This window comes from Salvia hispanica, chromosome 3 (genome assembly GCF_029641045.1).
Source record: "Salvia hispanica isolate PSC_SH4W2 chromosome 3, Shi_PSC_v1, whole genome shotgun sequence".
In the NCBI taxonomy this organism is placed as follows: Eukaryota; Viridiplantae; Streptophyta; class Magnoliopsida; order Lamiales; family Lamiaceae; genus Salvia; species Salvia hispanica.
Genome location: NC_142694.1, coordinates 12315189 through 12336586, shown reverse-complemented (window position 1 = coordinate 12336586; position 21398 = coordinate 12315189). Strand labels below are relative to the sequence as shown.

The 21398-nt window shown below is 34.8% G+C and overlaps 3 protein-coding genes across 4 annotated transcripts; 2 read left to right on the top strand and 1 right to left on the bottom strand.

Moving 5' to 3' along the window:
• The first annotated feature begins 1942 nt into the window (after positions 1-1942).
• LOC125213904 (small ribosomal subunit protein uS8) lies at positions 1943-3570 on the top strand. Its single transcript, XM_048114696.2, has 4 exons — positions 1943-2054; positions 2645-2793; positions 2878-3038; positions 3246-3570. Exons 2-4 carry the CDS (start codon positions 2661-2663, stop codon positions 3342-3344), a joined length of 393 nt encoding a protein of 130 aa, XP_047970653.1. The 5' UTR covers positions 1943-2054; positions 2645-2660; the 3' UTR covers positions 3345-3570.
• A 1068-nt stretch (positions 3571-4638) lies between these two features.
• Positions 4639-6142, bottom strand: LOC125213903 (transcription factor MYB59-like). 2 transcript variants are annotated; one of them, XM_048114694.2, is made up of 3 exons: positions 5865-6142; positions 5596-5725; positions 4639-5374 (listed from the first exon to the last, which is right to left on the bottom strand). In XM_048114694.2, the coding sequence occupies exons 1-3, from the start codon at positions 5995-5997 to the stop codon at positions 4852-4854; spliced, it is 786 nt and encodes a 261-aa protein (XP_047970651.1). In that variant the 5' UTR covers positions 5998-6142; the 3' UTR covers positions 4639-4851. The 2 variants fall into 2 exon arrangements, with proteins under 2 accessions (XP_047970651.1, XP_047970652.1); XM_048114695.2 differs by having other exon boundaries at positions 5833-6129.
• Positions 6143-19648: 13506 nt separating this feature from the next.
• LOC125211977 (protein SOSEKI 5-like) lies at positions 19649-21121 on the top strand. Its single transcript, XM_048111955.2, has 3 exons — positions 19649-19994; positions 20074-20143; positions 20207-21121. The coding sequence occupies exons 1-3, from the start codon at positions 19829-19831 to the stop codon at positions 20910-20912; spliced, it is 942 nt and encodes a 313-aa protein (XP_047967912.1). The 5' UTR covers positions 19649-19828; the 3' UTR covers positions 20913-21121.
• Positions 21122-21398: the final 277 nt, after the last annotated feature.

The following is a 21398-nucleotide window of genomic DNA, read 5'->3' as shown; positions in this document are numbered from 1 at the left end:
ATTGTGTAGAAAAAGAAATGTTTTGATTTGAACGAAGCGGAGGAAGTATTACTTTTCATTTCCGAATATTGACGGATCCATGAATTATCCTAAACTTTGATAAGACAATAGTATTAAATATCTTTTTACGAAAACACATACTACTAAGTAGGAGTACAATTTAAGTAGCACAACCTTTTATTGTGCGTAATAATTGTTTTCTAGTATGAATAATTTTTATTGAATTGTTAAATATAGAGAAAAAAACCACATAGTTACAGTAGTTACAATAAAAAAAAATTAATTACTTCAAAGAAATTAATAAATACTTATTTATCATCAAATCGGCTTTAAACTCTATTCAATGCCAACTTCGAGAAGTCATAAGCTCATTCAAGTTTAATTAAGAGTATATTCTTTGACTAAATAAAATATAAATATATTAGTCATACCAACAAGTTACTAATTTTATTCCTTTAACAAATTTTTCTAATTGAGCTAGAAAATGGTCCATCTTTGAACTGAAATTTGGTTCAAGATTAATGCCCAAAACATAAGCCTAGTAAGAATAAAAGTCATGTCTCATTTTATTAGATTAAATTAAATTTCTCAACGCTAATGAATTATAGGTGACTCGAACTGTTAATTTATTAATTTAAAAAATATTTTACGAATTGAATCTATTTAGTTACTGACCAATGTATGCAACTACTATCCGAAAATGAAATAGTGTGGTCCCATTAAAAAAATGATTAGGATTAACAAAGAACAAAATTGAATATACTAAAAGATGAAGAATCCGATGAAAGGTGATTAGACTAGATTTTGATTTGTTCGTCCCGACAAAAGATTGGATTGAGATTGGGGGTATGATTGGTTTGGTGACACTAAAGTTGGGCAAAATTTGCAAAATGGTCAATTTCATTTTGGGTTATATATAAGGTTATAAATTTATAATAGTACTACTACATTAAGAAGTTGGTTTCTCAAAGCCCGTAGACATACTATTAGCTAAGTGGGTTTGAATCGTTTGATAAATTGATATACTCCGTTTATACGCATAGCCCGATTTAAATCGACTTTAACTGTTTTTTTTTTTTTTTTTTAATTATATTATCCCATATTTCACTTGATTCAAATTGAGTATGAGCAAGCTCCCACTTAAAATTAAGAGTTAGCATGTAGCTAGTTGCAAACCTATTAATTCATATCCCATAAATACGCCATAGTCATAAAATGGATCCAATCAACAATTTGTTTCGTTTTTTTAATGTCCAGACACTGTTTCTTTGGGTACTATACTGAACATGACATAAAATTTGTGTGCGTGCTATGATTATTTATAGTGCTTATTGTATTAAATCGTTGTGAATACTCTCCCCCGTTTCCAAAAAAATATATGTATTTTTCATTTTCGTTTATCTCATAAAAATATGAGCATTTCCATTATAGAAAGTTGTACTCAACTCACTATTCATTAACACTAATTTAACTATTTTTCTCATTCTATCTCTTGCTTCGTCAATTTGTATTAAATTTGTATTAGTTATTGTATTATTTAATATATCTATATTTTTATCAGGCGGAAGGAGGAAGGAGTATATTAATTTAGTTGGTCACATTTTGATTCAGTAGATTTATATTGAATTGGTTCAGGTGTGTAACTTGGCTACGATGATATTTTTTGTACTTATAAATTACAAGGTCATAAACGTACAGACAGAGCTTATTATTAATTTTATTATTCTACTATTACGTATCCTTTAAAAAAAATATGCAATATTTTAACCAAATATTTCTCGATGAATGCCGATTTTCTTGAATGTAGGGAGTACTTAACATTTTAATTGTCGGCAAATAAACTTGAATACGTAAAGTATAATTAATTGTCGGCCCAATGTGAAGTTTTATGGGCTGAAAGTGTAGCCGAATAATGTGACAGGCCGCATATCATTTTATAAGCCCATCTATTGAATAAGCATGGTACATAATCTCCAAACCCTAAACTTTACAACACTCCTCTGCTGAACCGAATCCCTAGCTCTACCGGCAGCAGCTGTTCCTCATATTTTCAGGTAAATCGAATGATTTTTGTTTCGTATACATCGTTGTTATATGAATTGCCTACATGTTTCCTTTTTTCGGATCCATTCATCGAGTTTTTCCATGCCGATTTGCAGTCATTTACGGATCTTATACTTCCGTTTTATGATTATGTGTGTATGTGAAAGCGTGATCTAAATTTGGAAACACTCTACCGAATTCTTTTTAAATACTCGTAGACGTTGAAACAGTTCAGATCAAGGATTCATGGGCGATTTAGTCTGTGTTTTATTTAAATTTTAATGTATTAAGTTGGTAGTGTCCTTGAGTGACGATGTAGTATAAAGCCTACTTGCTTATGGTTGTATGATTTATGGAGTAATGTTATTGGGGTGTAGGTTATGGAGTAATGTGCTTTTTTTGTATGTACTGTTTCCATTAATTTGTTGATTATTTTATAATGTTTGTGAGATGCTATTGATGCAAGTTTGGATAGTTTTGGTTGGTATTTCTATTAGTGGCTGCTAATTGCTTATTTCGAATCGCTGTATTGGTTGTGATGTTTGAAACCAATGGAATGTTTTTGTTTTTCATTCTCTGATGGCTATTTGTTTATATTCAGATTGCACTAGAACAAGATGGTGAGAGTAAGTGTGCTTAATGATGCTCTGAAAAGCATGTACAATGCTGAAAAGAGAGGAAAGCGTCAGGTCATGATCAGGCCTTCGTCGAAAGTCATTATTAAGTTTCTTATTGTCATGCAAAAACATGGTATGCCCCTTTGGCTCTTCTTAATGCTCTAGGTTCTTTTGTTTTGTGCAAACTAAAATTCAATTTTTTAACTTGGTTTATCAGGATATATCGGAGAGTTTGAGTATGTTGATGACCACAGATCTGGAAAGATTGTGGTTGAACTGAACGGTAGGTTGAACAAATGTGGTGTTATCAGCCCCCGCTTTGATGTCGGTGTCAAGGAAATTGAGCCCTGGACTGCAAGGCTGCTCCCATCGAGACAGGTACAATTTGGAACTGCAACATTGTTCATTTCATTCATGAGTAATTAAACATGTCTGACTGAAATTTCCAAGTTAGGGTTCTTCTTAGGCATCTCGTTACTTGGTGAATACTAGTAATAGATATTCTGCAAATCGGCCTAGGGAGTAACTTTCCTGATCTTAAGTTGGAACTAAAATAGCTAACATCATTTCCCATTCTGACTGCAGTTCGGCTACATTGTGCTGACAACATCTGCTGGAATCATGGATCATGAAGAAGCTCGTAGAAAGAACGTTGGAGGCAAAGTTCTCGGTTTCTTTTACTGAACATGATTTTGGATATGAGTACTGAATGTACTGCTTTTATATCTCAATTAGAGTTTGAATGATCATGTTGCATCATGGGGTTTCTCATGTAGCAGTGTTTTTGTTAATTTTAATTTTGATTATTACTATCTGATGTTATGGGATTGTGCTTTTTCTGAAATTGCAATAGATCTTTGAATTTTGTCAAAAACTGTAGTATGAAATACGTTTTGAACACTGTTGTTTACTCCCTTTATCTCCTATTTCCCTTTATGTCCTATTAATTGTCCACTTTCACTTTTTATTATATATAGTAGTCTTAAGTAGGTTCTATATTATACTAATTTATTACATTCACATTTTATTATAAAACTAATATACAAAATTGAGATTTACATTCTGTTAACTTTTTTAACGCACTTTCCTTCACATTTTTTAGAACTTGTGCCGGAACCAAAATGAATAAGGGACGGATGGAGTATCTCGCTAGTTCACTATATTTTTAGGCAATGTGTTTTCGCTTATTGGAAATTCTTGTTAGGTAGTTTGTGTTGCCCGTTTCAAATGAGGATTGAGGTATATTGTTAAATCACATACTCTATATTTGATGTCTTACTCTTACATAATCTTGCATACTTTTAAATTAAATAGTTTTCTATAGAGGTATGTATATCTCTTCATTACATATGCATACTTTTAGATTAAATAGTTTTCTATAGAGGTATGTATATCTCTTCATTACATACTTTTGAATATGTTGTTATCAATTGATGTAAGTATATCTCTTCAAATATTTTAGAAGTTCATCTTTCCACATTAGAAGCTCTATCAACTCATATTATTCTAATATATCTAAACGATAATTGTTGGAGCGACGTGGATCTTCATTTTGTAAGGGGAAGAAAATTAAAAATAATCAGTACTTTGTCGTTTAGTAAATGGTCCCTTAGGAGTAGTATCTTTATTATAAAATGAAAAGGCTATGGTGAATACCACCCACGCCACTTTCCCAAAGTAACCACGAAGCACTTCAAATTATAAAAGTATTCCAATTAATCCAATATTACCAATTTTAATGGCATTCGTGTAGATCATACTTAAATTCATGAATGCTGTTTTTATTTATACTATGTCTTTTTCTTTTACAGTATTAAACAAAAACATGATCACCTCAACCCAGCTAGGTTAGAGTTTCTATACATAAAGTTGCAAATGGATCATCATATCATCGATAATTATATCTTATTATAACTCTTTTCGTTTATTCTCTATTTCTTTTTTTTTTATAAAAAAAACTCATTGTAGATATTCTCTATTGAGCATGAAACAAACTTCTTCATAGCATTCACACACTAGATGCGTGATTTGATTACATTGACTTGAAACAGAAATGCCGAGTAAAGACATCCGAAAAGAAGCCTTAAACCAAAATATACAAGGAGAGCTAATAAACAACCCCCATTCCCTTATGACATCTACTTACTTGTATCAACAAATTCTCCTCTCTTAATTGAAACTTGTTTTCTAGTTAGCCAATCATATAATTGTAAAAGGGGAAAGATTGAAAGTGATGATCCCCCACAGGCTGATGTTGTCTCTCTTCTTCACACATACTCCACAAAGAATCAGTTGGGCAGTAATCCCATATGGGAGAGGCCACTGCTTGAGCGGTGAGCCCGCAGTTCTCCTCCGGAAACTCGAATTCCTTCCATAGATCATCCATGGAGTATACCTTGTTCCCTTCTTCCACCTCCAAAACACCAGTTTCTGGTAGTTTCACCCCACCGGTGTCGTAGAAACTCCGCTCCCCCTCAGCCCCCGCACCCTTCCCCTTGGCCAGGGTGGACTCCCCCGGCCCAGGGCTGGTGGGGGCGGAAGAGGAGGATGAGTTGGAAGATGAAGATGTAGAAGAACTCGAAGACGAGGAAGAAGAAGTAGAACCTTTCTTGTTCTTCTTCCTCTCTTGAGCCTTCTTCCTCATGTGGGTCCTCCAGTAGTTCTTGATCTCGTTGTCTGTGCGCCCAGGCAGTTTTCGGGCGATTCTCGACCATCTACATTTGATAAAATCCAAGTGTAAGAATCAAGTAACATCAAACACATATTGGATTGCAAACTCATCCCAAATCGAAGAACGAGAAAAGTTGGAAGTAATATATGTAAGTGTTATTCAACTCTAAGTAGTTTGGGGCCTTTTGCCAATTATCAGAAAATATCAAACTATTGTGCAGTCAGCGGTCCTAACAACCGAAAGTAGAAGGAAAGAAGTATGAACCTATTTCCCCATTTGGACTGAAGCTCAACGACGAGACGCTCTTCGTTGGGAGTCATCTTGCCTCGTTTGAGGCCGGGGTGGAGGTAGTTAACCCAGCGCAGCCGGCAGCTCTTGCCGGTTCGTTTCAAACCTATAAACAACAACAACAACAAAAAATTTCGAAACTCTTTCGTTATTTTTTTTTTATGGTTTCATTGTTTTGGAGAGACGATGGCCGTTTGTCCTAAACAGGCCTACCTATATATTGTGTCTCCCGCCAACCTTCAAACCTGAAACTTTCGCAACGAAATCCCATCTCCGATCACCAAACAAGTTCACGTAGAATACAAGCTGGACATCCTCTTCTTCTGTCCATGGCCCTTTTCTCACTTCTTCTTTCTCCATTTTCATTTTCATTTTCATATTTTCTCTATGTATGGGTTGAGATGCTGTGAAGGGTGAGTGGGGAATTAAGTGTATATATACTGGGAATTTTTAGGTGGTAAAAAAAGGAATAGTGTAGTGTGTATATATTATTAGGTAGTGGGTTTGAACTTTGAATTGAGTGAATTAATGAGAGATTTGAATGTGATGGAAGAATGGATTAGCACCATATATACATGTGGTTTCCAATTAAATTTTGTGATTGATAGGAGAATGTGGCTATATGATGCAAGCCCATTATAAAGTGCGTTTTCTTTTCTATTTTTTTTTACTATTTTGGATTTTTGTAAGTGCTTGTTATATTCATGGCCCTTTATTTTTTTATTTTTTCACAATTACATTGTAATTTTTGAAAAAAAAGTTAGTAAGCATAGCTCAGAGGTAAAGATTATGTTATTACTATGAGACTGTTTTTTTTTAAAAATTAATACCGTATTTTATTGTGTTCAATTTTACATATTTCAATTATTAATACAGAGTGTTGTGATGCTGCTTGTGATTGTGATGGTGGAATCGAAAAAAACTTGTTGGTTAAATAGCTAAGAAGAATCCAAGAAAGGCCAAGCTTTCATTTCCTTAGAGATGAAGTTGAATATTCTGGAAAAATAATATAAAAGGAATTATTTACAACTTTCAAAAATAAAACAATAAACATTAATATTATTCTTTTATATATTGTGTATATAGTGTTTGTGATTGATAAATCACAAAAGGTAGCTGCAACAATTTTATCGCTTGTTTCTTGTGATCAAAGTGTGAGGAGTTTATTAGGTATGATTTTTTGATACCATTGCACCAAAGTATACTAATATCTCCAAATTCAACTTGAATTTTTTGGTCCTAATATTTTCCACATTAGGTTAATGCTTGGTGGAATGTTGTCAATTTTTCTTTTTTCATGTATTACTAGTATTTTTTTAAAGATAGATGCTTCCCTGAATTTTCCTTTATTGTGAAATAAAGAATTCGGCTTGGTAGTTTTGTCAACCAAGAATATACGTACTTTATTTTACGAAATGATTTTGTAATTTCTTCTTTTTACGTAATACTCAATTGATATTGTCAAATTAAAATATAAATCATTTTTTAGATGGAAGTGTGATAAATTTTGTACATTAATTAGTGCAGGTATTCTTTGTCATGGATTGCGAATTCATCCTCAAAGACAGAGGTATTATTGCACATACATCATACATGAGAAGAATACAGAAAAAAAAAAGAATCACAACCCCAAAAAGGAAATAAATAATTCACCTCTACCCATTGAAGATAATATGACAAATAAAAAAATAAAAGTTATTTTGTAGGGAATATTCTTGTTTGTGTATATCATTTTGCAATTATTAGCTTGTAGAATATTCTTTAAATATATTTAATATGGCTTTAACCCAGCCATCAAATGAGACGTTGAAATCAAATGATATAAAGTTGTGTTATCTTCACAGTTGATATGGGGTGCCACCAATTTAATTTCAGCCTCTGAAATGTAATTATATATTATTATTGTTTGAAAATGATACCACTATCAATCTAATAAAATTGGTGGGCTATTGCATCATCTTGTTAGTTTTCCTTCTATATGACTTGACAACATTAGGATAAAAAAATATAAACTCATTTGCATTAAGAAAAATAATCACAATTGATTATATAATAATTGTAACCTCTTTTTTTTTTTTTTTAAATCTTGTAACCTAGTGGCAACAACATTTGCGAGTTTTTATTCTCCTTTTATGTTAAAGATTAAATTGTATATTTACACAAAAATAATACTCTACTACTAATAGTTTAATATGTTCAGAATTTTATGTTTACAATTGCATCGACTATATTTCAAGCGAACTAGGTGGAGACGAGTAGTACTACTTATCACAATTTGTCCTAATCAATGATATTTAGGCATTTAGCAAATCCTAATTGAGAAGATAAAACTAATTAAGGTGGCTCCTTGCTTTAGGGGTTGTGGTTGTGATGGAAGTGGAATTTAAAGGGTCACCAAAAAGATGAACAAAAATGAGGTGGATGCCACCATTTCATCTCCACTTCCACTTGAAATAGTCATATTTTTTATTCTAACATTAACTTGATTAAAATAATGCCAAGATGAGACATATGTGGGTCATATATATGTGTTTATCTTGTGTGTGATGGTTTTGTTTTGAATGCTTTGTGGACAAAAATATAATGCTAAGGTAGGGCTAACAAATATTAGCAAGAAAAAGTGAAGACACTATTATATACTAGTATTGATAATTTCTAATTTGAATAGCGTTTTGTCACTTGTTGACATTAATTAATTTTGTCACTAAAATACTCCAACTACAAAACAGGCAGAACATGATGCACCAATGCACATACTTGAAAATTGAAATGGTATTCCATTTCGGGCATTAATTTCCACTAATGTGTAAAGGACAGAAAGAATTTTAATTAACAATTAATTTCCACTAATTTGTAAAAAAGAAAAGTGTGTTTAATTGGATCCAGAATCAATTTGATAATACAACTTGCGTATATTTATGAGATATTTAGGAGGTTAAAGATTGTTTGTGTATCACCATGCACTACAAAGCATGAGGCACCCCTGCATTCGGATTCTTGACTTGCAATTATGGTTTTTCTTTCTCTAACACAAATTAATTAGAAATTAGTCGGCCCAACAACACACTCTGCATTCGGATTGCATTCATGGGGTCATTCACACCAAATCATACTACTTGAAGATTGATCAAATTCTAACTAAAATTGATAAACTCTAACTAACATAAACTTATGAAACTACGGATATTGAATAATTCAGTTAAATTCGATTTCATTTTTTTTCAAATTTGATATTCCCTCTGTCCCATGTTACTTGAGTCACTTCTTTTAGAACTTGTTTTGAGAATAATGATTGTACTAAGTGACAGTAGAGGGAATAATGTAGAGAAAAGTCTTCTCATACACAATGTCTCTATTATTTTTACCACTATTTATGCAGTATCATTTTTTAAAAACGAATGCAAAATACTAGCGACTCAAGTAACATGGGACAGAAGATGATGTATTTCTTTTTCATTTGGCACTAAGAAATCCTAATAGGACCCCAACTATTGATATGTTACCGTTATTACAAAGAGTATGCATTATTAAACTGAATATAATCTAGTAACTTTCGCAACAAAATTTGGGTTGTGATTTTTCTTCATTTTAAGGTCTTTTTTAAATTGTGATGCCAGGACATTGCATTCTTTATTATCTTATCTATTAGAAGAAAAAATAAAAAAGCCTCGTAATAATCTTTCATGCGGTAACGCCATCTATCTATTGTTTATTTGGTACGCTTTATCATATGTATAAAATTTCAAAAGAATTGCATATATTGGGCCTATAAACGAGTGAGCCCATTTTGCAAAAAGTAAAATAACAAGATTTGCAGTTTATATCTATAAAAGCTGGCTTAAAAATATGGGCTACAAAAATTTGAAACAAATATTTTTCTACAAAATCCAATACCCATTGGGCCTACTCTACAGGCCTTATAATAAATTTTCATTTTCCTTTGTTATTGATAGTATGGAAACATGTAAATGTAATTCCATTATTTAATTGATTCCATGTAAGTGTAATAATTTCTTTTATTCATGCAAGAATTTAACGAGTCGATTAAGTTTTTAGGTGTCGAATTCCTGATCGAGGGCCTAGATAGTTGAGTCATATACTCATATTGCTTATGCTCATCGGCGGATCCAGGTGGGGTCGAGCGGGGTCGGCCGACCCCACCACCAGCCACGGAGTACCGCCGGAAAGCTCAATTCATCAGCCTCGACCCACAGTGTTCGCGTCTTCGACCCCACCTCAAGTGTGAGATGACGGCCGGAATCCAGGCCTCGCGGCAGGAGAGGCGGCGATTATCAAGAATGAAGAGATGGAGAGAATCTTCTCAGTTTGTTTCCAGAGAGAGAGATGAAACTGGATTCGGCGCTTTGCGGGAGATGAGGATTGAGGAGAGAGAGAATGGAAATGTTTAATACGAAAAGTCTTGTATCTGTCATTATTATTTCTTTTTCCCAATATTTGCAATTTTTGCCCCACTATTTACTGACAGTTAACACTTCGCAGAATAAATATCTTGAATTATAAATTCTCGTCTATAATTTCAATTAAGGTTAAATATAGTTCTTATGTATCAATAAATCAAACTTATTTAAATTAGACACATACTTTAATGAATATAAAGTTAATATTTACTAATTCCATATTTTTTAATTTTTTAATTTAGATTTCAACTTTATTATTCATATTCAAATTACTTTTAAATTTTTAAAATTTGGGATATTACAGAAAAAATTGTATGTTGTTTTCAGAATATCGATACCCACATTAATTATTTATATTAATACTATATACTATATTTATAAAAATAACTAATTTAAATACTCCCTCCATTTCAAAATAATATGTACTTTGAGTTCGTCACGAGTTATAATGTAAAATTAGTAAAGTAAGAGAGATGTAAAAGAAAAAAGTGATTAAAGTATTGATAGTTCAGAATGACACCTCATTAAAGAGAAAAGAGTTTCCAAAATTAGAAAGTACATATTCTTGTAAGACGAAATAAAAAGAAAAAAGTGTATAATTTTGTGGAACAGAGTTACAGAGCACGTATTTATTTTTTGGTCCGACCCACGATATTTGGTTTTTGGATCCGCCATTGCTTATGCTGAACTTTTTTGGTATGTTTTGGATAAATTATAAGAAGGGTGGTATTTTGTTTGTTAAAATGAAAATACTCATATTTGATGAACACATTTTATAGTAATTGTCACGTTTTTATGAACGAGGGAATAATTTTTTTAAAGTTTGATATTTTAACTAATTAAGGATTATTTGGTACTATTAAACAAACAATCATTATTTGGCGGAAACATTAAAAAGGACATACATTGAGCATAGTTGACGGGATCATTTTTTAGAGCGGCATTTATATAAAATATAAATAACTGATGAATATGACTATACGAGGAGAGGAAGAATAAGCTAAACCAATCATAAGAAGAAACAACCATTTCATACCGCTAATTTTAACATTTATTTAATAGTGCTTATATGATAGTAATTGTTTTTCATGATTGATGAGTATACAGTTGAGTATTTTCATTTTATTATTACGATTTTTTCTATTCTACTACTCCCTTCTTATGAGATTAATCAAGAAAATTAAACATTATAGAAATCATCAAATGCATTGCTATATCTCCAAGACTCCAAGTTCAAATATTTATTCCACTTAACAAACCCAATATTTATTCTTTTAACTTCCGTACCAGATCACATATGGCAATGGAACGGAGTGAGCGTAAATTTTGTTAGAAATAATGGGATGAAATTCCCAAGTCGTTACAGGCGGTACTCTAACTATTACAATCGAATGAAGATAATAACAATAAGTGGAATAAAAATTACAACGGAAATAATAAAACAAACCGAACTATAAGTTGAATCGAGGGAAACCCTCTTTCCGCAAGACAAATTACACCCCGGCTAGTGCTCACGGAATGACGTATTGTCCCCAAAGATAAAACGACTTCCTCCTAGCGTGTAGAAGCACCTCAAACCCGCTAGGCACCGGCGAACTTGATGGAGTTCCGAGAATCGAGCTATGCAATGCTACTATAATATAGAGAACTAGAGAGAAGAGAGAATGCCTTTTGTTGGTGTATTCTCCACTCCAAGATCAAGCCTATTTATAGGCTAGAGAAAGCACTTGAAAGGCCTTGCAATCAAGATTATCTCTTAAAGCATTTGGGGGTTACCTAAGATGAAAGGCCATAGGTTTTGGCCACCTCAAAGGTCTCCCACATTTTTCACATGTTTTTTCCACAAACCCCCACATTGGTTAGAGCACTGCAAGCTCAAACCAACACAAGACGTGTATGCATGCATGCAGACCCTTTGCTCAATCCTCGAGAAACAATATTGCATTTGGAATAGTAGCTTGGGGCTTTGAACTTTCCATAGTCAACACTATCGGGCATACGTGAGCCTTGAACCATTCCTCCTTGGTGTATACCGAGACAATAATATTGACACAATACTATTTAAAAACTCATCAGTTCTCACGTTTGTGTCCTTTACTGGCCATGGAACACCACTTTGGATTCATAAGTGATTCACATGTTGAAGCGGCCCACACTTCTTCACTTACATAGGTGATTCTTTTCCAGGTATCCTGCAATACCCACCTCTTCGAGGCTTCTAAGAATCATTAAAAGTTAAAACTTAGCCTCTTACCACATGCAGGTTACAACACTCAATGCTTTCAAAAGAATGGGCGAAGATAAAATATCTTCGGAGTGTTACAACTAGAGTCATATAGCTTTGTTTTCCCATTGAACCAAGCCCATGAGATCTCCAATCGTATGGTTGGGTTACTACTATAATCATCTTTTAAAATGTGGTTTTCAGTCCCATTCCTTTTAGCAATTTATGCATTTGATCACGGTTTAAACTTTTCGTTAACAGATCCGCTAAGTTATCCACTGACCTTACATAGTCAACTGCGATAACGCCACTTGTGATCAACTGCCTCACGGTATTATGTCGCCGACGAAAGTGTCGAGACTTACCATTGTATAAGCCACTATGTGCTCTCCCTATAGCCGCTTGGCTATCACAGTGTATCACTACTGTCGGCACTGGCTTCTTCCAACATGGAATATCTTCTAGGAAGTTTCTAAGCCACTCAGCTTCTTCCCCTGCTTTTTCTAAAGCGATAAACTTAGATTCCATGGTGTATCGAGCTATACACGTCTGTTTCGTTGACTTCCACGAAACAGCTCCACCCCCCACAGTGAACACATACCCACTCGTCGAAAACGAGTCTTTTGAATCAGAGATCCAATTTGCATCACAGTACCCTTCAAGTACTTGGGGATATCTTGTGTATTGCAGCTCAAAGTTAAGAGTATACTTCATGTATCTCAAAACCCTACGTAGAGCTTTCCAATGTTCATTGCTTGGGTTGCTCGTATATCGGCTCAGCTTATTCACCATACATGCAAGATCTGGTCGGGTGCAGTTTGTGATAAACATCAAACTCCCTATGATCCTTGCATATTCTTCTTGAGCTACACGCTCACCCGTGTGCTTACTCAAATGCACGTTGGGTTCCAATAGAGTCTTAGCTGGCTCACAGTCAAAGGAGTGAAACTTTTTAAGCACTTTCTCAATGGAATGAGATTGTGACAGTGCAATTCCCTCATGATTCCTTTTAATCTTGATTCTGAGAATCACATCAGCTAGACCCACGTCTTTCATGTCGAAATTTCTATTCAACATATTTTTAGTCTCATTGATAATGGCACTATTGCTGCTCATAATCAACATATCATCCACATAAAGACACACAATAACGAACCCATTATTTGTGTTCTTAATATATACACACTTATCACACTTGTTGATAGTGAACCCACTGGACAACATCACATTGTCAAACTTCAAGTGCCATTACAAAGGCACTTGTTTTAATCCATATAGAGACCTCACTAGTTTGCATACCTTCCTTTCTTGGCTAGGTACTACAAACCTGAACCCCTTCAGGTTGCTCCATATAAATTTCTTCTTCCAATTCACCATCCAGAAATGCAGTTTTCACATCCATTTGGTGAATTTCAAGATTGTGCAAAACAGCAATCGCAAGCAGCATCCGAATGGAAGTGATTCTCGTAACGGGTGAATACGTGTCGAAGAAGTCATATCCTTCTTGCTGCTTAAAGCCTTTCACAACTAGGCGAGCTTTGTACTTTTCAATAGTACCATCAATTTTATATTTCCTTCTCAGGATCCACTTGCACCCTAAGGTTTTACATCCTTCTGGCAAGTCTATTAACATCCATGTGTTATTTCTCATAATTGATTCAATTTCACTATTGATCGCTTCTTGCCAGAATGGCGCATCTGGGCCAGCTTCCGCCAACGACTTTGGTTCATTATCCAACATAAAGGTTATGAAGTTGGGACCAAAAGTCTTAGCAATTTTAACTCTTTCACCACGTCTTGGTTCTACATCCTCAGGACTTGACCTCGTCCTTTTTGGAGGATTGGAACTAGTGGATTCATCCATCATTCTTTCACTAGAACGATCCTCCTGCCTCTTGCAAGGGTAAACATTCTCAAAGAATATAGCATTCCTTGACTCAATCGTTGTTCCTTCAGCCACGCCAGGCACAGCTGACTTATGGACTAGGAAACGATAGGCACTACTATTAAGTGCATGGCCAATAAAGATGCAATCAACTGTTTTAGGGCCTATTGCAACTTGCTTCGGAGGTGGCACTTCTACCTTCGCTCAGCACCCCCACACTTTGAGATATGAGTACGAAGGTTTCTTGTCTTTCCACAACTCATAGGAAGTCACATCCCTACTTTTTAGTGGAATCTTATTCAGGATATAATTTGCCGTTAACACAGCCTCCCCCCACATATTCTGGGGTAAACCTGAACTAATCAACAGAGCATTCATCATCTCTTTCAGTGTTCGATTTTTGCGTTCAACAACCCCATTCGACTGAGGAGAATATGGAGCTGTGGTTTGGTGAATTATACCACTAGCATGACATAATTATGCAAACGACGCTACATACTCACCACCCCTATAACTTCGAACACACTTAATTCGACAATTAAGTTGATTTTCAACTTCATTTTTTTAATTCTTTAAACGCTTCAATTGCTTCATCTTTACTTCTTAATAAGTAAAGGTAACAATACCTTGTGCAATCATCTATAAATGTGATGAAATACTTTTTACCACCTCTTGTTTGCACAAATTTCAAATCACATACGTGTGTATGGATTAACTCAAGAGGTTTTGTCCTTCGCTCTACCGAATGGAACGGAAGCTTAGCCATTTTGGCTTCAACACACACTTCACATCTTTCTTGTGAGTTAAACTTATGAACTTTTAGTAAATTAAGATTTAATAATCTTTTTATAGCATTTAGATTTGCATGTCCTAATCTATTATGCCATAAACCAGAGCTCTTAAGCAAATAAGAGGATGTGTCATCTTCTTTATTGCATATTCCTTTTCCACTGTGAATGACCGTAACATTCAGCTCAAAAAGCCCATTCACTAGGTGGCCTTCACCTATGAATTTTCCATTCTTGGTCAATATAACATTTTCACACTCAAATTCTAGTGAAAATCCATGATTTACTAGAAGTGAGTCTGACACCAAATTATTTCGAATGTCTGGGACATGCGCACATCCTTAAGGGTAAGAACCTTTCCAGATCCTAGTTTTAGGAACACATTACCCACACCAACTACCTCAGAAGAGGCTTGGTTTCCCATGCGTACTTTTCTACCTCCAACAGATTTGTAAGTAGAAAAAACGTTTCTCTCGGAGCACACATGACATGTGGCACCCGTATCAACAAACCATTCATTTGGATTATTACCATGGTCCACGTCGGAGACCATTGCGACCACCTCGTGATCTTTGTTGTTTATAACAACACGTTCAAATAATTTGCACAATATTGTCTCCATCAATAAGTACACAATTATATTGAACCATATGTGCATTGGTATATTCAACACCACATGCATCCCAATTATTACTACCAAGTCAAAATTGGTCTTGCTTGTCAAATGACAAACGATAAACACAATTCTCAAGAGAATAGCTCTCAAGGAATTAACCACTTCATTACACATCGAAATTGCGTCTATTCGTTTCTTCATTCCAGCTTTGGAGCTCATGTTTCCTCCAACTTCGATTGGTATAATCCTGTCTTAGAAGAACACAATAATTTGTCTTGCGATTGTTAGAAATAATGGGATGAAATTTTCAAGCCGTTACAGGCGGTACTCTAACTATTACAATCGAATGAAGATAATAACAATAAGTGGAATGAAAATTACAACAGAAATAATAAAACAAACCGAACTATAAGTCGAGTCGAGGGAAGCCCTCTTTCCGCAAGACAAATTACGCCCCGGCTAGTGCTCATGGAATGACGTATTGTCCCCAAAGATAAAACGACTTTCTCCTAGCGTGTAGAAGCACCTCAAACCTGTTACACCGACGAACTTGATGGAGTTCCGAGAATCGAGCTATGCAATGCTACTATGATGTAGAGAACTAGAGAGAAGAGAGAATGCTTTTATAGGCTAGAGAAAGCACTCGAAAGACCTTGCAATCAAGATTATCTCTTAAAGCATTTAGAGGTTACTTAATATGAAAGACCATAGGTCTTGGCCACCTCAAAGGTCTCCCACATTTTTCACATGTTTTTTCCACAATTTTTATACTTCGCCTTATAGGATTAACTGGTAATACAAATTTATGTCTAATCATGTCTGAGAACGTCATTAGTAGTACATAATAATTTGGCACTAATCGGTTTATGTCTAATCTAACAGATATGTAATCGTACGGGCCGGGCCCACAGTAGCCCGGTCAAATGCGGGATTTGTGATGGGTCCCACTAGACCTAGCTTTCAAAAAAAAATTCATTTGTTTATTTATACATACTATAGCCGTAATTATTGGGCTGGCTTCCAAATGTCAATGTTAGGTGAGACTACTAGCACATAGGAGTCAACTCTATGACTAATAAGGAATTTTTTTTGCCGAAACCAAATGCTTCTTTAATTTGAATATTTTTTAAAAAATAATGAGTTTAATTTAATTTAATATACCCATTAGAGCATCTCCAATGGAGAGATAAATACTGAGATAAAGTTAGATAACTACCATATATACATTGTTTGCATGAAAAATCATTATTCAAGAGGAAGGTATTTGAGAAGTTATTATATATTTTCCAATTTTGAAGAGGTATCTTATCTCTCCATTGATGGAGAGGTAAAATTTTATAACTGTCATATTTGCTTTCGTGAAAAATCATTCTCCAAGGGTATAGTATTTGAGAAGGTATTACATTTTATATTTTTGTAATACATTTTGTATATTATTTTATTTTAAAAAAATTATTTACCTTTCTATGTAGTACTCCCTTTTTTCTTTGAAATGTGTTACTTTTTGAACGTTTTGATAAGGTAAATAGATGATATACCTTTTTCATTTATCTTTTCTTGTTGGAGATGCTCTCATGGACAGTTATAGTATATATCAATTATGATTATAATTACCACCGTAGGTCCATACGGCATTACACTTACATTAGCTTATTTAATGCGATGGTAAAATTTCTACTAGTATTATACTCTGATGGGTTGAAAAGTTTTTCAATGAATTGATACAATTGAGAGCGAATCTGTTAAGGGTGTTTCCCTTAACAAGCACCGGCGGCGAGTTTCGCTCGGCGGTTGAGATAAATTTCTGGCGGCCAACTGGCTCGGCGGATAATGGCAGAGTTTCTATGCGCGGGAGTCGCTCCCATCGAGCAGATAACTCGGCGGCTGATAGAATACTCTGGTGTCCAATTTGGATCGACGGAGGAAATCCAAATTAGGAACTCAACGACTGATAGAATACTCCGGCGTCCAATTAGGATCGGCGAAGAGAATCTAAATTAGGATTGGAAAACCAAGTTATCTTTAAGGAGAAATAATAATTCATTGATTGAATGAATACAATATCTCATATTTATTATATTAGAATGCTAATACTCTAACTTATTAAAAAAGAAATAAATATCTAAATATAAATTGGAAAAATATAATGAATCAAGTAGGCAACTAAATAATAATAGATGATCACATCAGAATCACAATGATACTCAAGTTAATTAATAAAGTTCCACCTTTCTTTTATTTATTTTTTTGAGAAAATTCATATTATCCCAAACTTATTTTTGGCTCAAAACGCTATCTAGAAGCATTATTAGAATGATTTGTTTATCCACTATAGGATCACATCAGAATCACAATCATACTCAAGTTAATTAATAAAGTTCCACCTTTCTTTTATTTATTTTTTTGAGAAAATTCATATTATCCCAAACTTATTTTTGGCTCAAAACGCTATCTAGAAGCATTATTAGAATGATTTGTTTATCCACTATAACTTCCCAATCCTATAAAATCTATTTAAGCATTAATAATTGCACGGGTTTGACTTTTGAGGTTATATTTTAAATTTGTTGTTATTTTATTCACTTGTGTTTGAAAAATATTGCTTCAATGTAATTAGTCCGCGGGGAGTATCATTGTCTTCACACAATCACACATACAAAATGAATCTCTCTACCTAATCACATTTTCATGTAAATTATTATAAAATCATATCTGCCCCTCTATTGTTGTTAATAAATACTCTCTCCGTTCCTTGTTACTCGCATTTTTTATTTTATTCTTTAAATTTGCGATTTATTTTTTCGTATAATAAAATTAGAATTTTAAGTGTAATGAGACATCAATTAATAAATGATCTCTTAACTTAAACTAATATATTAATTAAATACATTAATTATAACTTAAACTATAAATAGTGTAAGGAGTTTGTGACGAGCTGAAAAGCAATAGTGCAAGTAATATGGGACGGAGGGAGTATTTGAAATATTTATGTTGATAAATGATAAGTACTTCCTTCGTCCATAAACAATAGATCTATTGTAGTTCGACACGAGTTAATTTGTAGAATTGGTAAAGTAAGAGAGATGGGGAGAAAAAGTAGGTAAAGTAAGAGACATAGGGAGAAAAAGTGAGTAAAGTATGAAAGAGTAAGAAAAAGTGGGAAAATGAGAGATAAACTTTCAATTTTTAGAAAGTGATCTATTTTTTGTGGACGTCCCAAAATGGGAAAAGCGATCTATTTTTTGTGGACGGGGGATTTGATACGCAATTTGACATGACACATGCTTTTTGAAAGGACTTGACCTTTTCCACATTTGCAAACAGATTTGTTAATAACAAAGAGGATTTGTTATTTGTTAATACCGACAATTTGTGATTTTAATCTTTAGCCTTTCTTTTTCCTTTTATTGTGAGGGGAGTTTCAATAATCAGTTATATTCAAATGATTCAATTCAAGTATCAAGATCTAAACCTAAACCTCCCTATGGACCTCATCCCAGATCCCACTTAGGAAAATTGCAGTTTTATTTTTTTATTTTATTTTTAATACCAATAATGATTGACAAATGTATGAAAAAAATAATCAAAGTGTTGATCAATTCCATCGAAATTGACTACTTTGAAAATTTTTAGGGGTATACAGATACTTTATTGTAAAAATAATAATTTAAAATAAAATTCCCTCAGCCTACCTACTTAATTCTCAAAACATTTATTATAAAATATACTTTATTTTATATATCTTTACTTATCTATTTTCCACCTAATTCACGGAACATTTACTAATCTCACTTAATGGTATAGGGAGTATTATTAATTTCAAAATTGAGAATTTTTCCAATGCACCAGCTTTAATAATTTATTTCTCTATATATTTGTATGTCTCTTAATTTTAAAACTAATACTGTATACAATAAATTAAGCCTAGTTTATTTTAATTTAAAAAAAAAAAACCATTAGATTTGAGCATGTCACATGAAATATGTGTGTAGATGAAGCATTAAAGATTAAGATAGTAGGAAAAGTGTAGTGAAATCCAAAAGTGAAAGTGGAAAAGATAAATAATAGTGATGAGTAGAAGTTTGTTAGGTAGCTCTTGTCTCCCGCATCCGTTTTTGAATTTTCCCCTCCTCCTCCGTTCCCTTCCCTTTTCTCTCCTTTCACACCTCTCTCTCTCTCTCTTCTTCCAATTGGAATACACAACATGGACTTCAATTGACTCCTTCCTTCTTCTCTGCCCTATATATTTCCTTTTTCTCTCTCACCCTCACCCATAAAATGGCGGTTTCAGGTAGAATGTCAGAGCTTCACCTCACCAAATCAATCAGCCCCGATCGCCGATCAGTCCCCGTCGTTTACTACCTCTCCAGAAACGGCCAGCTCGAGCACCCCCATTTCATCGAGGTCCCCCTCTCCTCCTCCGCCCACGGCCTCTTTCTCCGCGGTACTACCACCTTCTTCTTCTTCTTCAATCATCTTAATTATTATTCTGGATTTTAATGAAATTCTTAATTTATATTCAGATGTGATCGGGCGATTGAATGTTCTTCGCGGGAAGGGAATGGCCTCCATGTACTCGTGGTCGTGCAAACGGTAAATTTATAAATTTGTGCCCTAATTTTGGAGGCGTGCCTTAATTTGTAATTTTGATTTCAGAAGCTACAAAAACGGATTCGTGTGGCACGATTTATCGGAGAACGATTTCATCTACCCTGCTCGCGGCGAGGAATACGTCCTCAAAGGCTCCGAGCTTCTCGAGAATTCGTTCCTCGAGAGTCCTCTTCCTCCGCCGGAGAATCAGCCGGATTCCGGACACAGGCGGCGCCGGAACCAATCGTGCAGCTCGATCGAGTACGAGTACAGCGTCTACAAGGCGGAGCCCTCGTTCCGGTCCGCCGCCGACGCGTCCACGCAGACGGACGACGTGCGGCGGAGGCGACGCAGGGCTCCGGAGGAGGCGGAGAAGAGGAAAGAGGCGCGCGACGAGATCTCGATCTCGATCTCGCCGCCGGCGTCGGATTCGAGCCCCGAGACGCTGGAGACGCTGCTGAAGGCGGACGGGCGGTCGTCGAATTCGAAAGGGGGGCAGCAGATTCAGAGGGCGGCGACGACGAGTAAATCGTCGGTTCTGATGCAATTGATCACCTGCGGGTCGCTGTCGTTCAAGGACTGTGGGGCCGGGCAGGTGATATCGCAGTACAGAATGAGAGTGCCGCGCAGCGGAGATGGCGGCGGCGGAAGGGCGAAAGTGGAGGAGAAGGACTATTTTAGCGGGAGCATTGTGGAGACGAACAAGGAGGAGCCGCTGCCGACTCTCAAACGCTGCAATTCCTACAATGCGGGTCGGGTCGGGGACTTTTAGTTTTCTTTTTCTTTTTCTTTTTTAAAAATTTTTGTTTTAACCGTAGGTTTGTGGAGTGTAGTGGGATATAAATGTATTATTGGGGCATAGAAATAACAGCTGTGGTTATTCAGTTTCTGACTTGTATCACATGCTCTTTTTCCTTTTCCCATTTTTGTTTTCTGATTGCATTCCCAGATAGGAATACTGCTTTTGCCAAAATGATTCAACCATCTTTTTCCTCTAAGTTAATTGACAATGGAAAAGTGGAGTAGAAGGAGGATAACTAGAGCCTAGAGGGTGTGAATTTAATTATACTACTACTTGTCAACCAAACCAACTGAAATTTCATCATAAAACTAATTGATGATTACTGAAGTAGTTCACTGTTTAAATCATTCTTTTTAATTTCGTATTTTAGAATAATTTTTTATTTAAGCTTAATTTTATCTAGGAGACCATTCATAAATTTTTTTATTAGTGCTTCGTTATAGTGTTGTATTAGTA